Consider the following 18,924-nt stretch of genomic DNA (forward strand, 5'->3'; position numbering starts at 1 on the left):
TATGGTGTTCATTGTTTTCTTTAAAAAAAAAGAGAGAGAGAGAGACCACTTCAGTTTCTGAATCAGTTTCTCTGATTTTACTATTTATAGGTATATGTTTGATTAAAATGAACATTGTGGTTTTATTCTATAATTCTAGGTTACAAATAAAATGTTGTTATTTAGAGCATTTATTTGCAGAAAATGGGAAATGGCTGAAATAACAAAAAAGATGCAGAGACTTGAGACCTCAAATAATGCAAAAAAGTTTAATATTTATAAAGTTTAAAGAGTTCAGAAATCCATATTTGGTGCTATAACTTTGGTTTTTAATCACAGTTTTCATGTATCTTGGCATGTTCTCCTCCACCAGTCTTACGCACTGCTTTTGGAAACTTTTATGCCACTCCTGATGCAAAAATCCATTTTCCTCTTGATTATATTGCAGAGGTTTCCAATTTGCTCATCATTATTAAGTATTACTCTAATGTTTTTTTCAGAGCTGTATAATGATTTCCTTCTATATTCCCATGTGTACATTTTCAACATAAATGAAAATAAGCACAGATCACTATGATCACTATTGGGGTTAGTCTGTTATCGCACTCCTCTCTGCTTTCCTCGTAGCACTCGGCAACCCTTGACCTGATCCAAGGGGCCAAAGTCTGGTGTAAATCAGCCGAGAAGTCAATTTTCTAAAAACACCCTTTACTATGAAGCGGTATTGGATACATAGGAAAGAACGGGCTGTTATTGATGAACGGCTGAAGAGTAAACAAAACAAGTGATAATGCTTACACTGTTAAAGGCAAGTTCGTTGTGGGACTCATTTTATGAGCTTTACCAGATACGTAAAGCATACTATCATGACTAAAATAAAATTCATATATTAAATATTAATACAATACATTTTTGCAAATCAGCAGGTTCAGCACATCCTGTCAACTGAGGAGGAATTTCCTTGAAGTTTTGTGATGCAGATTTCTTGTATGTGGTTTTCATAGGTGGTGAAATGAACCAGGGGCATCCATTACAACAAAACAAATATAGCAATATTAATTACTATTCTAAAGATAGTAAAAAAACAGCCTGCATGCACCCCTCTGCTATTAATGGAACTATTTTGATTACATCTTAAACAATATCTTTCAATATGTTCCAGGTATCACATTGCAATTAAACATTACATATAAAATACATACCAAATGTCGCACTTTGCAATTAACTAATCTCTTTATTCCAAACAACATGTTAATTAGTTTCTGTATTGTTTCTATTTAGTGAATACTTCTACTTTATTTCTTCACATTTTTATTACATTATTCTAAAAACAATATAATATTATTCTCTTTTTAATCCTACATTGTAGATTCATATTAAACACATGGAAACAATTAAGGGACAGATATGGAATTACGTAGTAAACAAAAATGTGTTTTCACCCAAAGAAACTCCTTTAAAACGCTCAGAAAACTCAGTGACTCTACCTCATGAAGACACTGAGATTAAAATACCAAGAGTTTGCTGATCTTATGTGGTATAGATATAGATATAATGAGATAAATATGGTACTTAGAAGAATCTAAAATATTAAACATATTCTGTTTTTTTTTTGTTTACAGAATAATTCTGCATGTGTTCCTGTATAGCTTTAATCCTCAATATATAATTTACAATGTAAAAAAAAAATCATAAATAGAAAGAGATTTGACCTGTACAGTACCTGACAATTTTTTTTTACTTGCAACTTCCTTTTTATGCTTTGTTACATATTTGACATATATATGTAAAACATTTTACCTGATTCAGTGCGTGTTATGACATTTTTCATTTCTGATCATTAGAACACCTGAAATATTGCATTTAGTTTTTTGGAGTTTTCAAAACAGGTCAGTGTAACATTTATTGATTTAATTTTTAGACTGTTTGAGGCTAAATGAAAAATAGAAAACTGGATGTAAAAACATTTTAATGTAGTGCAGTGAACAAGAAATAAGTTTTTTTAAATTTTTCCAATTTTATTTTTTTTTATCTCTTCCCCTCACAATTATAATTTCAGGAAAAATGAAAAAACTAATATTTTCTTTATTTTCAGATTTTTTTTTTTGCAATTCAGAAGTTAAATATCTGATTATACCATCAGATTTGTGTTAGAAGACACAAAAATGGAAAAATCTGAAAATCAAGATAAGATTCAGCTTTTCATGTGGTCTTGAAATTCTGTTTGTGAAAGGCTTAAATGAAAACTCAATAATTGAAAATTGGAATTTAGCTTGATACAGTCAAAAAAATGTAACTGTCAAATAATGGTACACCATGAAAACGGCACAATAACTGAGCAACAATGACCGACAGAAAAATGTGCATACTATGTAAAAAACGTCCAGGAGGAGAAAGTATGGTGATAATCAGCATGATTGTGGTTTTAGACTTTAGCTTTAAAAACACTAAACAACCCGGACATCAGGAGCACGTGACCGCCAGCGTCCCCCGCTGACTCCGCCCCCCGAGACGATGCCGTCGCTCAGCGGTTAGCGCTGCCTGACTCCGGCGTTAAAAACTCTGCTGCTTGTTGTGTTGTGTGACACTGTGGCTGATCTGTAGCAGCAGTCTGTGCAGTTAACGCTTCAGACTTTGGCCATGGCTTTGTTTTATCACCAGAAGAGTTAGCCGGCTGTTATTTTCTCCTCTTAGCCGCGGTGTGATCCCCTGGAAGATGGTTTGTTTGGGCCAGTTTCTGCTCGGTTCAGTCCAGCTGTGCCTGCTGCTCTGCTTCGCCTCCTGTGTGCCTTTAAAATGCTCCGACCCGAAGCGCTGCTCGGGCAGACCACCTGTAGTACTAAGTAAGTTTATCTAGCTTACATTACACTTAACCTACAATTCAGAGCTAAAGAATAGATATATTTATATATTTATACTACCGTATTGTCATTCTCTGTCCTTTATTCAGTTGCTAAGTTAGCTAAATAAACACAAAAAAAGTTGTTTTAAAGGGTTTAATGTTGTAGTTAGCTACCCAGCTACTAGCTATATTATTAGTTTACCTTCTAGCTTAGTTAGTTAGTTAGTTAGCTAGTTTAGCTAAACTAGACTAGGCTAACCCAGCTGTTTTCAAGCTGTAGTATAGAAGTGTTGCACAAAACAGAATTTCTCAGAAAGCTCAGTAGCTAACACAGTCAGGGAAGATTGCCCAATATGTAGCTAGTTAGCTAGCTAGCGTTGCTTTACATACAGTAATATAGTTAGCTTAGGTTTGCTAGGGTTGTCTAACTTAGGTTATAGTCCTGCTTTGTGAAATAACCCACAATACGTTTCTGAAACTTCAGTAAACCCTTCCTGAATGTCTTCAGTAGCTGGTTAATTAAATAGATAACTAGCTTGTAAAGCAGCAATTATTTGTCTTCTCTTATTATTTGTTAACCCTCCTATGCCATAGAGACTTAATCGATAAGAAAAATAATTGCTGCTTTATTAGCTAACGTTAGCTTAACTAATTAACCAGCTAATAAAGGCATTCAGGCAGGGTTTACTGGTCAGATATTTTAGAGTAAGTAAGCACCCAAAACATGCTGAAATGGTATATCTACATAACGTTGCTCAAAGACAACAAATTGACATCTGTTTTAGTAAGTTTATAACAGTAACAGCTACATAGTAAGTATATAACCAATATACTTATTTACATATTCTTGTACATACACATCTTTTACTTATGACCCACTTGTATGTCTCATTGTACTGGACGTAGATAATACACCTTGTAACATTTTAATGTAAAACAGAAAAAACATATATAAAAATATGGTATGGTGTAATAACCTCTATGGCAACACTATGCCATAGAGGTTTAGATAGCCTAACTAGCTGTTATACTGTGCATTATAACATCTACTTCACTCTCTGTTTATCTTATGCTGTGTTGTTTTTAGCTGAGTAATGTGGCTTCCCACAGACTGCTAGTCCAGCACGACCAGGCTGCACTTCCATACTCAAATGTGGGATTTGGAAAAGGGAACCAAAACCCGTGGTACTAAAACACGGGGCTTTAATTCCTGAAATAGCTTAGTGTTTTAATAATACTAGGGAATATGTGAATATTAGAGGAAAAAGCCCCGCTGAAGTTAATGTTCATCTGCTGTTTATTATTTTCCGCATGTCAGGGCACTCATATGACATGTGGTCACATGATCGAGGAACAGAACAAGAGTGTGACTCATTACCACCGTTATTTGAGACGAATTCTGATTATCCAAAACAAGTTAAAGCGGTTTTAGCGCAGAGCAGGGTAATGGCGGGATATTCAATGCACTGAGTTAAGATAGCATATCTCTAAAATCTTAATATCTGGTGTAAACATGATGGGAAATGTATAAGTCTACCTAACACGCCTATTAAAACAGCATTAGCTATCTTAACAGATAGCTTGGTGTATTCGGTACAAAATACATGATATGTATATTGTAAAACCCAACAAGAAATATATAAGAAATTAAGCAGTTTCTATAATTAGCTAAATTATTGAGGGTAGCTTGCTGGGTAGCTTGTTAGTTAACTTGCCATGTTTGGGCTCAATCTCAATTGGCTCCATACTCCCTTTGTAGTGCACTAGGTGGGGAGGTTGTGAAATAACGTTTAGTGGCGTTTTTCACAATTTACTACCTAATTCCGTATGTGTGCCTTAATTGTTTCCAAATCTTTAATATCAATATCAGTCTATAATGTAGAATTAAATAAAGAAAAATTGAAATAATAAGAAGATATTGTTGACTGGTACTGTATATAAAGAGAGAATAAGAATAAAACGTGAGGAAATAAAGTAGAAGTATACACTAAATGTAAACAATACAGGAAGTAATTAACAGGTTTGTTGCACTAATAGAGTGTAAATGACATCATTGTATGTCCTATGTATAGTAAACTATGTAGGAAGTACCAAGCGGTTTGGTTCAAACCACATAACTATATTCTGCTGTTCCTTCACAGCGTTTTATCAGCAGTCTGATGATTAAAATGTTAATTTAAGATAAGACGATAAATAATAAATTAGCATACAATAATATATACAATTAGCATACAATAAATATAAAAACATACCATATGCTGGTAGGCTAGTGCGTTAAATACTTTGTTTGTTTGTTTCAGAGTTTTTTCTTTTGGCATACAATATAATATGGAACATCCCTAATTCAGATACTTTATTTATTCCAACCAGTATTTGAGTATGATAGTCTACCCACCTAAACTTAAATAGATGACAGTTTGATTACCAGCATGGTCAGACTGACCTGCTAATACATTTAACTTAAATTAAATTAAATTTTAAGTCTAGCTGGTTAACCAGTTTAACCTACAGGCCTACTATAGGGTATATTTTTGAAAGGCCATCACAAACCAGCTTAGAACATGATAAAAAAACCCACTAACTAAGATGATTTACAATTTAGCATGAATTGTACTGTTTATATAATGGTTTGGTATTACTTTATATCATTATGTAATATTTTAGCATTCCTGTATTTCTGTTCTTATAGTTGCTCTAACCTGTAGTCAACTATAGTAACTGATTTTGTCATAAAGAAATCCTAGTACAAACATTGTACAAATTGGGACTATATTAACTTGGATCAGCAGTACAAAAAACTTTATTGTTGGTTTGTGTGTTTACAAAGGCCATCCTTATTTTCTCATTGTTATTACAATCAGTAATTATACCAGGGGTGTACATATTTCACATAGGACTACATATAATTTATTTTTTATGTCAGTTAATTTCATCATATTATATATTAAAAAAAAAACTAAATTTGGGTGTAATCTGTATTGCCTTTAATCAAATATAAACTGAAATGAAGCTACTTTTCCTTTTCTCATCTGAGGAACGTGACAAGAAGATAGGAGCAACTTCAAGTAAATCCATTTGGCATGTTTCAGTAACAAAAAGTCAATGAGGAGTAACTTGGAGGTTTTATCGGACACAAGGCCACTATTTGCACACATGCTGATAAGTGGGGCGAATAAAAAGAAGCTTATCTGGCACCTTCCATCAGATCTGTGGTCTCAGCACACAACATAAAGCCAAGATTGGTGTTCGCAAGAAGTGCAGAGTCTTTCAAATAAATGTAAATATAGATGTGACCACAGAGAAACACATTGGGCTGATGTGATCTTTAAAATGTTTGATCATCAGCTAATAAAGCAGATCAGATACAGAACCGGCTTATCATACAAAGCCAATCATATGTGTAGAATGAAATACTGCACACAGTAGCTCTGAAAGCCTTTAGATCAGTACAAACATGATGCTGTCATTTATTTTTCTTGGGTATAAATTTGCAAAAGAAAAAAAAATTGTAAGAATTAAGAATTATTAATTAGGTTATAAACACATGAGCACAACTGAACAGTTTTCATTTTTTGCATTGCAGTTCCAGGGGATCTTGGGAATCAATTAGAGGCAAAGCTGGACAAGCCCAGTGTTGTCCACTACATCTGCTATAAGAAGACAGATGAGTACTTCACACTGTGGCTTAACCTGGAGCTACTGGTGCCTGTAGCCATCGACTGCTGGATAGATAACATGAGGTAAGGAGCTGACAGACCCCATTAGAGATTTAATGTTCTTCAATATAAATAATATACTGTGTAATAACTGCACAGTTTTTATTCCAGCATGCATTTACAGTTTATGTAGTATTTTTCCAAGTGTGAGTCTGCAGTGTGCCTGCAGGGTGATTTTAATCCAGAATGAATGTACAGTAACAAAACAGTTACGTTTATTTGGCGATATTACTGCATAAGATACGATATGATACGTGATTTTAAGTGCGTACTACTAATATATTATTTCAGGATTCCGCAGGGAAAAAAATCCAGACTAACTACTGTACATTCTTATTCCAAACAATATATTGTACTTTTCTTACCTTACCATATTTTATAGCTAGAAAATTAAATAAATTCTTTTTTTTTGAAACAGTCTGAAAAGGTGCAATTTCAGTTGTACTGGTCTTAAAATCAGTTGGTTTCGTCACGGCCACTGTGGCTTTGGTTTCTCTGAGGAAATTGAGTAAATATAACAATGGAGAAAACAAATGTAGAAACGGATTACTTCCTTCCTTACTTTCAGCTTCTGCTTATCAACTTCAGAGTCTGATCAAAAGATTGAAGTGTAGACTTTCAGCTTTAATTCAACCCCCAAAGCATTCCTTTCGATTAAAAAATTGTCACTGTACAAAAACTTATCAACCTGCCTGTACATTTGAGCAGTTTGTTTTTTTCAAGTAGAATTTTTAACTAAACTTATTTCTGATAAATGATTTTCTGTTGAGAATTAAAATATAAGCATGTTGTTATAATTACACTCGAAACAGTGAATAACTGGTAACCCTCTGTGTTTTGTGTTTCTGTGTTTTATCCATCAGGCTGATCTACAATAGCACCACCCATCTGACTGAAGCTCCTCCAGGTGTGGATGTACAAGTGCCTGGCTTCGGACAGACTTTCGGCCTGGAATATCTGGACCCAAGCAAACGCAGTGTGGGTAAGTACAAATCAACTGATCAAAGCTAAAGACTTTTAGCACAATCCCATTTTACCCCAGCTAGTGTAATATGTCTGCTGACTGTCCAACTTTTCCTCCGGTCTGTATGCCTGTTTGTTTACCAGTACATTTGTCTGTTGTAGGGATATACTTCTTCACTATAGTGCAGGCAATGGTGGACTGGGGTTATACCAGAGATGAAGATGTCAGAGGAGCACCCTATGACTGGAGAAAAGCTCCAAGTGAGTATGCTGGCACTTGCTATTTACAGCCATGTGAATTAATACTCTTGTATGATTTGTAAAGTTGTTTTGCACCACGTGTGGCGAAAACGCATTTCTCAACACTTTTCTGGGTAGTTGAATGATTAAATACCGTTAAAATAAAACTATTGTTGTCTTGATGACTTTTCAGATGAGAATAAGCAGTATTTCCTGAAGTTGCAGCAGATGATTGAGGAAATGGCTGAGAAGTACGGTGGTCCGGTGGTTCTTATTGCTCATAGCATGGGCAATATGTACACATTGTACTTCCTCAACCACCAGCCACAGGCCTGGAAGGATAAATACATCAAAGCCTTTGTGTCTCTGGGCCCACCATGGGCAGGCGTGGCCAAGACATTGAGGGTCATGGCAAGTGGTAAGAAATGACTTTCTTTATATGTCTATTAGATGTTTATATTAACTCGATTTGGATACTGATTAGCCAGGACCGCCACAGAGCAGGTATTATTTGGGTGGTGAGTAATGCTTAGTACTGCAGTGACTGTGGTAGTGTGTTTGTGTGTGTTGTAGGAGTGCATTATTAGTGTCATGACATTATTTATAATATTGGTTAGCAGGTAATGCTAACTGAAACTCCTGTATAATCCTATACGATGGATGGATGGATGGATGGATGGTTGAATACATACATGCATGCATACATAAATTTAAAATATGTGAAGTTGTATCTTGATGTTCACCAGCTTTTTTTCTTCTCTTTTAGGTGATAACAACCGCATTCCAGTCATTAGCCCACTAAAGATCCGTACCCAGCAGCGCACAGCTGTCTCCACTGCCTGGCTCTTCCCATACGCCCACACCTGGCCCAGCGACATGGTCCTGGTGAGCACCCCAAAGGCCAACTACACAGTCAGTGACTATCAGCGCTTCTTCAAGGACCTTAACTATAAAGACGGATGGTCGATGCGGGAGGACACAGAGCCTCTGGTAAGTGCGCTTGAGGCCCCAGGCGTGGCAGTGCACTGCCTGTACGGGACAGGCATACCCACGGCGCAGTCCTACATCTACGGGACGTTTCCGGATGCAGAGCCCACCAAGGTGGTAAATGGTGAGGGTGACGGAACGGTCAACGTTCTGAGCGCCGTCCAGTGCAAGCGCTGGAAATCCCAGCAGAAACAGCCAGTCCAGCTGCTGGAGTTGCCTGGAAACGAGCATGTGGCCATGCTGCTGAACATAACCACTGTCTCCTACATAAAGTCTGTGCTGTTCTCTCCCTGACACGTGCATTTAACCACATAAACTGTCCTCCTCAGACTTCCCCTTCAGCTAGAGAAGCCACCAAAAGGATAATTCTCAATTTCCAGACAGAAAAAAAGACTCAGTTCTGTCAGATTTGGCACATGAGGTTTGCCACTTCTGACTTTGGTTGTATACGATGCTTCAGTGGAAGGCGTGTCATTTTTCAGGTCTGTTTGTGGAATGTGAATTTAGCCGTTTCTGGTTGTTTAGGGAGATTGGATGATTAGCTGATTTCTTGTGACTCAGAGATAATCTAGATGTGCATTGATGTGCACAATCAAAAACTCAGTGCAATTTTATATGTGAGGTTTTAAAAAACCCTAGATTTTTAAGTTATAAATGTATTAATATTTAATATGAATTTTAGACCAAATGTTCAGTCAGTCTGTGTCATTCAAACTGATACTAACGTGAATGTGCCTGAGAGTTTATTGAACTGAGGGGAATCATTGGTATATTAATGTGTCCTTTTTAGTCATCCTTTTGACCCACAAAACCTTTAAGCCTTTAAAGGTTTCCAGTGTAAAAATGGGATGTTACATTTTGAATTCTGGCTGTTTTTGCTCGTGTTTCTCCAGATCTACAGTTAGCCTGGTTACAGCATTGCTTTGCTCAACACGGATTAAACAATGTGGCGAGACATTAGAGAGGATTTTTAAATGAGAGATTTTACTGTAGTAGATTATATTTGCAGTGCAGCATGTGGTATAGAGTGTTTTAGCTTTTAAACCATATTCATTTATTGGCTTTCTAAAAAGGCGATTGAGGATTAAACAACTACAAATCAAAATCAGTTTTGTAAGTTGAGCCACATTTTTAGGTTGTTTTCACACCTGCATTTTAAATCTGGTTCATGTACACTCATTTTTACCATTAATGCGATTTGTTTGGGCAGCTGTGAACAACTTCAACAAGACCCACATGGAGGTGGTCTTGTTCCAGTCCCAAACGAGCTAAGAAAATACCTAAATCAAAGCAATTCTCAGACATACTCTGCAAGGTTGAGCTGAACATCTCATGAGTCTAGAATTAACTCATAATTACTACAGCTTAGTGCTGGGCAGTATACTGGTTCATACGGTATACTGTAGGGGAATTTAGAAGCGGTATGCATTTTTCACATACCACCATACCACTAGAGGCGCTGCGGAACACTGGCCAGAACAGCACAGTCAAAGAAGCAGACACAAAATGCCAGCTAAGGCTAGCCAGTTAGCATAACAAGCATCTCATCAATCTAGAATTAACTTTTGTATATTGCTCTGATAATTACTACAGCTCTGAACAAACACCCTCTTTGCCGCAATTGCTCCAAAATGAAATTGCACAGAAATATGCACTAGTCTAGAACACAAGACAGGTCTGACCTGATAAGTGAAGAGAATGTTCTCACATGGTTTGTTGTGATGTAGTCTCAATTTATCCTGTGTGAAAACAAACCAAACCAAGTGAAAACTTCCAAAGTTTACAAACCTCTTTACTGATTTTCAACAGGTAGAATAGCATGTTAAAACTTCATTGAGGTTATTCACACTTTTTATTGTTTAAACAGTGTAAGGGTAAGTCTTCTCTCATAGGAGAGAACAATAAAGTCAGTGCCAGGACTTTAAAAGGAGTTAACATAAATGCATAAAGCTCCATTCAGAGAGAGATCTGTGCATCTGTTCATATTTGAACTTTAATTATTTTGGTTCTTTTTCTTCTCTGCATTTCACACAGTAAAACCCAAACAGTTCATCCCAAACATCATCCTAATGTTGTTTCAAGCATGTCACATTTTCTGTTCTTGATTTGAGCAGTCAGTAGCTGAACAATCTGCTTTAATCTGTGTCCAGGCCAAACAGGACTCATTTTAAAGGTATGCCAAGTAAAATGTTCACATTTTGTTTTAGCATGTTATTGTTTGTTTTATTACTGATGGTAGCTGATCTAGAGGACCTGAGGAAGAGCTTCAGATTTTTAAACTTTGGTTCATGCTGCTTTGTTAACTGCAGAAGAGCTTATAGAGAGCTCTATGACTGTGACCCTTTACACTGTTTGCTACACAAAATGTTACAATAGTTTACATTTTTCTTGTTAGTGAATATCATACTTGATGTACCTTTTTAAACTGTACTCCGAGACTCAGAATCTACACTGGCTGTACTATACTCTGTCTACACTCCACTTTGTGCACACCATTATTCCATTAAATCTCACCTATGTGGGAACAAAAAATTTTTTTGGGTCCGGTCATATCTCATATGCTCAAATCTACCAGGTACAGAAGTTATACAGTTAAAAGGCACAAAATCACTGGAAGCAGCTTTTGAATGTGTGAATGTGGTCCGAACTGGAAACTTAAAGGCTTCTAGGTTTATCAAGTTTGTTTTAGATGAGAAGTTAAAAATATATGTTTTTTCCCCCAAACTGAATGTAGGTATTATAATGCCAGACCAACCATGTGTTTAATCGTACTTTTTTATGTGTTCCTTTAAACTCTGCTTGATTTGCATGCACTTATTGTCCAGTCTGTTAGTAAACAGTATAATTTGAGATATTTAGATGAGTATTTCTACCGATGAGCCTTTAAAGTCATGATGTGCAGTTTTAAAGTTGCCCAACACCGGTTTTATCCAGGGGGTGGTGCTAGGGAGCAACTGTATCAGTAGCTGAAAGCATCAGTATGGCATGTAAATCATAAAATATATCCAAAATGACTTGATTTGAAGGAGTTTTTTCACAGCAGAGAATGAACATATCGGGGCGATACACCAGCCTAGTAACAGCCTAGTTTTTGTTTTCCTTCTATAGATTTAGACCTAAACCAAAGACCAAAGCACATAAGCTTCACTGCCAGTGTTCTGTTTACCTAAATAAATAAGAAAATAAATGTTATGTTCTAATTGCTGTGAAGGTCCAAGTAAAAATGGCCTTTTTATGGTCAGATAATTGTAATTTGTAAGTATTCACTACTGAATTTCTAGGACCCTTTTTGCTCCATGGAACCTTTTCTCCCCTAATGGATAAAAACTTGGGCAATTTTTATATTTTTAAAAAGAAAATATTGAGAACCTCTTTGTGTGTGCGCTTGTGTGTAAGTACAACTGTCTAGTACAGTGGGTAAGACCAATGTTACAGCAGAGCCCACTGAAATCAGTGTGTTGTTTCAGTGCACTGACTGTTTCTAATGCAATGAACAATGCTGTGTAAAGCAAAGACTGGTGTGTGTCATTTTTTGCTTGTGCAATAAGAGTGCAATACCTTGGAGTTGTATGGAGTTGTAAGACAGGTTTTGCTCTCAGGTAGACAAAAGTGATGACTGTACAAGCTCCTGAAGGTGAGGAATAAATCTTGACTTGAGCAGAATAACAGTGACCTGAAAACTGAAGTATATAGAGATCACCTTCATGCAAAATATATCACATGCAAACTTGGACAATAAGAAATATTATAAGGTATATTACAGTAATGTGTATAGTCCAAAAACAAGTTACACTGAATAGTGCAGACGTAAATTACGCAGACATAAATTACACAAAATATTGGAAATTTAAGTAAATAAACGGTAAACTAAAGGTTTTGAGGAGAGAAATCTGTGTAGATTAACATGCAGCGCATGTTTGACTATTATTATTACAATCATTAAATTAGTTGCCAACTATTTTAATAATTGATTTTAATCGATTTGTTGTTGCAGCCATACTAACAAGTATGAATTGTTCAGCAATAACTAATTAAGTATCCTCTGTGAATTATTCTGTTCCTATGATTTATTCTATTTTGTATCTATACTCACTACTATGATTTTTTTTTTTTACTGTGAAAATTGTATTATATTATATTGGCCAAAGCAAAATAATGTCAGTAAGTGCACAGTAGAAAATCCTTCTCTGTTTTTATTCAAGTTTTTGTAAAAAGTAAAAAAAAAAAAAAAAACTTAATATAATTACAATAGCTTATTTTACACTATAAAAATATTAACCATCTTTTCATAACATCTTCTCAAAAGCTACTATTTAAATCCAGGTGTTCAAAGTGCATTTAAAGATTGTTAGAGTAAAATATTTCTAAATGCATATTAATTATAATGTGTCACAGCAGAGGGAACAGAAAGACCTTATTCCCTGTTTTGCAGCGGAGCTCCTTACAATTCAACCTTAACTGAAAGGGTCCATCTTCATGACCATCCACCAGATTCTGCACAGAAATAAAAAAAAAACACAGGTTACTACAGTTCACTCACTCAGCAGGTTCTAACAGATCAGTCAGGAAATAATGTGCCTGATAGGAGAAACTAAAGCAGTCAATACACAAGTTCAGTAAGTGATCATTTTTGATGGATTCTTGGTTAACCGTTGATAAGATTAAGTGCCTGCTTTTACCTGCAACTTTGATAAACATGCACCCTGTAGTTTCTCAGTGAAATCACCAACACACCAGGCCAGGCTCACATGAAACGATGGATCCTGGATGAGGAATGAGAAAATAAAGCCACAACGTAAAAATAAAAAAGTTGAGAAAACTCAACATTTCAAGGCAACTTACTGCACTGAATTTTAGATTAGAAGTCCCACCAACTTAAAAAAAATCACTTTTAAGTTTTTAATTGGCCTACTTTAAGTTCTATGAAATGTGTATTGTGTATAAGTTCTGCTGATGATCCTATAAGATCAACTTTACAAAATAAGTTGTGTTATTGCCATGTTTTACATTAATCAGAATCATTTAGTAGGTACAAGATTTTCCATTAATTTTAGTTTCAACTAGGAATTTATGATATTACGACTATTACATATCTGTCTTATTGTCAGTCACATGAGCTTGCAGTGAGGCAAATGTGAACAGCTGGACCCAACCAGAATATAGTCACACTCAGTAACACAAAACATAGCAACTTGCTCTTATAGCCTTGAACAATTAATTATTATAAAGAGTCAAACTGAGCATGTCTAAAGTAATTGGCTTGGATTCAACTAAGGTTCAGCTACAATTTGTAAATTCTGCCAAAACAGATTATTTAGTCAGACCATCTGTTAGTTAAGGTTATACATTATAGTGAAATTCAATATTTTTTGCTGGATAACTTTAAGGAGAACACTTAAGCTTTTTTTTTTTTTTTTACAGTGTAGAGGATGATATTAATGCGTATGCATATTGAGTGCATATTAAGTGTCTTAAGTTATCTGTCTAACTTTTGCACGGAAGCTATAAGCCTATTGTAGCTAATAAGTAATGGAAGATTATGTACAGCAATTAGCATGGTGCTAACTGCAGGCCTAAATAACCACATACTTTCCTCAAACTGTGCAGAGGTGTTAGGGAATCTCTAATAGGTTTGTTTGTGTGATTTCTGTAAACTGTTATCAGTAAACACCAGCTAAATGCATTACATTATAAAAAATGACATACTGTAATAGTGCCTAAATACATTTTATATAAAGTGGAATTAGAAAAGACCTTGTAGAAAGTGCTGAGGTTAAACTCCTGCATGGTCTGGTCCACTCTTTTCACTATCTCCAGTAGTTGTGTGCAGCCTGTCGAGATTTCCATCCCGAGAAAAGTCCTGCAACCACAATTTGATTCAACCAGTTAGAATGACATCAAGCCCTTCTGATCAAGTGTTTTAGATATGAACTGTATTAGATATGCAATGAAAAAAACAACAACATACAAAGAAACCGGCATCCAAACCCTACCTTGTTTTTTCATCATTGCAGTACACCTTCAACTTATCTGCCAGACATACAAAACTGCAAAAACAACGAACACAGTCTGATACAACATACAGTACCAGTCAAAAGTTAGGACACACATTGTCATACAATGTTTTACCTTATTTCTTTATTTGATTTATTTTCTACATTATAGATTAATTTTGTCCTTGACAATCCCCTGACTTAAGCCTGATGAACTGAGATAGTGATTTGAGGGGATTTAGGATGAGCTGGAGCGTCACAGTGAAAGAAAAAGCAGCAACTATTGTTCAGCACCTCCAGGAACTCCTTCCTTCAAGATGCTGAGAAGACTATTCCAGGTGTCTCTCCCTCATGAAGACACTGAGATTAAAATACCAAGAGTGTGCAGATCTGTCCTCAAAGATAAATGTGCTACTTAGTAGAATATAAGTTAAAAACATATTATTATATGTTTACACTTTCTGTTTTGATGATTACTTAGTTCACAATCATAAAATCCCAAAGGATTTTAGAATGATAAATGTATATTTAGAAAAGTGTACAGCTTACAATTATAATTCAATGTAGATATTTAGAGAAACTACTTTTCCCAATGCCAATAGATTTTTTGTTTTAGTGGCTACTGTACTTTAAAATGAGCCGATTATAATCAAAATAGGCTACCATTCTCCAACTAACCCTAGTCAGGCAACAAAGTGTGTGCCATTTCACGATTGCTTGGGCTTGGATTCATTATTTTTCCCCTTCATAACATTCTAACAGTCTATTCATGTCCCATCCAGCATTTCTTGATAATATTGTGTTGACCCGGTACTGAATTGATGCTACTCCTAATGCTAATATTCCACAATTTCAGTGTCATTTCTACTGTAAATACTGACCTTCTGCACTGTGCCAGGCCAGAGCGCAAAGACTGCACCGCTGGCTGAATCCAGTGGTGTCGTAGAACCACTGTTTTAGAGACACTGACATGGAACTCTTCTGCCAAGGTGAAGGAGACACCATGAGCTTCAGCACAGACCCTCAGCTCTTCTAGCAACTCCAGGAACACGTCCTCAGGCTCATCTGGTATTCAAACAGGACGAGTGATACAAAAGTATTACATTGTTATTGTAAACAATAATGACCAACTTTCCCTCTGTTGTGAGACTGTATAATTATCAAGGATTATCTGTTTTATGTCATAATAATATTAACACTCTAGTGACTCACAACCAACCGCCTGAAACCAAACCAACAACTGCCACATAAACTAGCAACAACCCTTAGTAATCACCTTAGCAACCAGCAAGATTACATTGGTAAAACCATAGCACCCACTAAGGTTGGGTGATATGGCCCTAAAATAATATCATGATATTTTATGGTATTTTCACAATAACTATACTAGAAAAAAATGTTTTATTTATTCACTACTGCAACAAAATGAAAATGTAATTTTATTATTGAATATGATATGATATAGCACACCACTAACTGAGATATTAAAAAATACAAGAATTTTATCAGATTTGTAACAGAATGATCCAGAATGTTATGATACTAATAATGCACTCCAAATATCTCCATATATCCAGGATTAAAGTAAAATAAATGATCCTGGACCGATATAATGAGAACAGTGTGAATTTTTCTTTTGCTAAAAACAGCAAAAAAGTAGTACCCTGATGTGATAATTAGGGGTGGGTGATATGGCACCATATTTCAGAGTATAATATCATTCACGATATTGAAAAATGTTGGTGCTATTATTGCGCACGATACAATATGTCCACCCCTAGCCCCCACTTAGGAACACCTATATGACAACAACAGCATATCAACTTACCTAGGAAACCACAGCAACAACATAGCAACACCACAACAACCACCTACCACCTTGTGACAACACAGCACCAAACTAGTAACTGCCTATATCCACTTAATCCACAAGTTCAAAAATTCACCTTTTTTTTCTTTTTCTTCAGAAAAAGTTATAACTTTTTGTTATAACATTTTTCCTATACAACACTTTTTTATTTTAGTTACAAATGGTCAAAATGCTTTTCATCTTAGTTAACTAAACATAGAATGATTTAACTCAAAATGTGGCATTACTGGTGCACTGTGTTTGTACCAACTTACCAATATAAACATCCTAATAGATACCAAGTATTACCAATATATCATTTTTGTTTCCTGCATTCAACAGAGGTTGAGGAAAACTTATGCAACATAGAATGAATGGCATGTTAGGAACTAATCAATCTACATTGACTCTTACATGGCAAATAAACGTAAGTGGCCCAGTTGCCACGTTCGTGCTGGAAGGACCGCTGCCGTCCTCCATGCTGCACACAGTCATCCACGTGCTGCTCTTCTGTATCTTGAAACATGTCCAGCAGGGTGGAGGGCAGGGGAAGGCGAGATGCCTGACCAGTTACAATCTCTCCTGCACAGTCACTAATGACCCTAAAAAGATAAAAGAGCTCAGTTGAAAGACCACTTAAAGGGAAGATCATTTAAAAAGTACCCACAGTGAAGCAACATGCCTGTTCTCCATGTTATCTTTCCCTCTTGAGCATTCCCTTTTCTTATAATGGGGACTGATATCGCTGCCATTTGTTTTTTGACGCTTTCTGCTTCGTCCAGCGACATCTTCACTTTCCTCTTCAGAGCTGCTGCTGTAATTAACCAGCATACTGAAACACACAGAGCCACAACATACTGTAATAGACATTATTACAAGTGGCCAGTTAATACAAGCATGAGGTAGCTAGAGGTTTCCAATAAAATTGAGTTACCTATGCGTTTTATAACAAAGTAGGGATTTCTTATAAAGTGGCCAATGAGTTTCCCCTCTCAATGCACAGAAATAATGCAAGAAAACAATAGCTTAATAACCATTACAAAAAACGTTTTTTTTTTCTTTTCTTTCTTTCTTTGTATCTTTTTTGTCAATTGGTATTATGCTTGGATGTGTTTCTAAACAGTGTTGTAAACATTTAAATTTGTTAATAACAATAAAGAAAATGTTGGCAAAGAAAATAACCAGAGAGCAGAAGCACAAGGTAGTGTTTCTGTTAAAGCTGAAGCAAAAGTTAGGAAGGAATTAAAAGTGAATATGAATGAGAGTGTATATTTTGCCGCATTTGGAAATCTACTCACATTCTCCTTCACCTTTCTTATGACCTCCCTCAGTAATAACTCAGCAGTAGTTTTTTTTAAATTTTTTTTTTATCAGAGCTGCAGATTATACAGCTAACCTACTAACCTGCTGTTTCTATTTTAAAGGCTCCAACAAGCCTGACAGATGGTTTACCGGCAAAACAAAAACGAGTTTTTGGGTAAAAAAAAAAAAAAAAACAAGTACAGCAGAACTAAAAAATCTAAAAATACTAAAAAACTAAAAAAAGCTGAAAATACAAAAGCTTAAATCAGACAGAAGCTGAAATTCTCACGCTGAAAACAAAAGGTTAAGTGTCTCCTTGTCAGGAGTCCCTCTTCAACAGCATAAGCTCAGAGGAGTTCCACCTACCCCAATAAGTGATAAAAAAAAATAAACAAATAATGGACAGAAACGCGAAATTATTTAAAGAAACAACTATTAAATGTTTTAGCTTATCAAACAAGCTCATGAATCAGTCTTCGCTACCTCTAGCTAATAGAGTAAATATCTTCGGATTCGCGCTCATGCTATTATTACTATTAATCGATTAAATATTGGTAAAAATAAGAAAAGGCCATCCTAGAGCTTTTTGACATTATTAATTCATAAACGCAACAAGAAATTAGTTATTCTTCGAAAAATTTCGGATCAAAATATTAAAGGTTCCGGTGCGCTGTGTTGTGGATGCTGCTTGTTTTGAACGAATCGTTCCTGTGAACCGAATCCTTTAGAAGTGAATCTGGTGAACCGAGTTACCAATTCCACTTTGATCTTTATCACAATTCAGATTGTTTTTGATTTCTATGTAATTTTAATAATAAAAAATTACAAGTTAACATTTTAGTATTATAATAATTCAAATTAAATATTTAATATATTAGTGTGGTTATGATTTAGCACTGTATTTAAAACAAGGGTATTTACAAAATATTAATTTTCTTAAAATTTCTTATTGTTCGCTAACTGTGAATACTTTTCTCTTTTTTCCTGAATTATTTTAATTGCCAATTAACAGTAGCTTCATTTTGATTACAAACACAATGCAGTTCAATTATA

The 18,924-nt window shown here is 35.4% G+C and overlaps 2 protein-coding genes across 5 annotated transcripts; one reads left to right on the forward strand and one right to left on the reverse strand.

Moving 5' to 3' along the window:
- The first annotated feature begins 2,504 nt into the window (after window positions 1–2,504).
- On the forward strand, window positions 2,505–11,259 carry pla2g15 (phospholipase A2, group XV). The gene is made up of 6 exons (XM_022683872.2): window positions 2,505–2,822; window positions 6,405–6,561; window positions 7,401–7,519; window positions 7,663–7,761; window positions 7,934–8,158; window positions 8,507–11,259. The coding sequence occupies exons 1-6, from the start codon at window positions 2,696–2,698 to the stop codon at window positions 9,019–9,021; spliced, it is 1,242 nt and encodes a 413-aa protein (XP_022539593.1). The 5' UTR covers window positions 2,505–2,695; the 3' UTR covers window positions 9,022–11,259.
- usb1 (U6 snRNA biogenesis 1) lies at window positions 10,561–18,587 on the reverse strand. Of its 4 annotated transcripts, none has more exons than XM_049484009.1 (9): window positions 17,974–18,587; window positions 17,252–17,401; window positions 16,984–17,171; window positions 15,602–15,785; window positions 14,721–14,774; window positions 14,482–14,587; window positions 13,407–13,490; window positions 13,173–13,221; window positions 10,561–12,400 (listed from the first exon to the last, which is right to left on the reverse strand). In XM_049484009.1, the coding sequence occupies exons 2-9, from the start codon at window positions 17,398–17,400 to the stop codon at window positions 12,075–12,077; spliced, it is 1,140 nt and encodes a 379-aa protein (XP_049339966.1). In that variant the 5' UTR covers window position 17,401; window positions 17,974–18,587; the 3' UTR covers window positions 10,561–12,074. The 4 variants fall into 4 exon arrangements, with proteins under 4 accessions (XP_049339966.1, XP_022539595.2, XP_022539594.2 ...); XM_022683874.2 differs by having other exon boundaries at window positions 17,868–18,587; XM_022683873.2 differs by having other exon boundaries at window positions 12,166–12,407; window positions 17,868–18,587.
- Between the last annotated feature and the right edge of the window lie 337 nt (window positions 18,588–18,924).

Source organism: Astyanax mexicanus, chromosome 10 (genome assembly GCF_023375975.1).
Source record: "Astyanax mexicanus isolate ESR-SI-001 chromosome 10, AstMex3_surface, whole genome shotgun sequence".
Lineage (NCBI taxonomy): Eukaryota > Metazoa > Chordata > Actinopteri > Characiformes > Acestrorhamphidae > Astyanax > Astyanax mexicanus.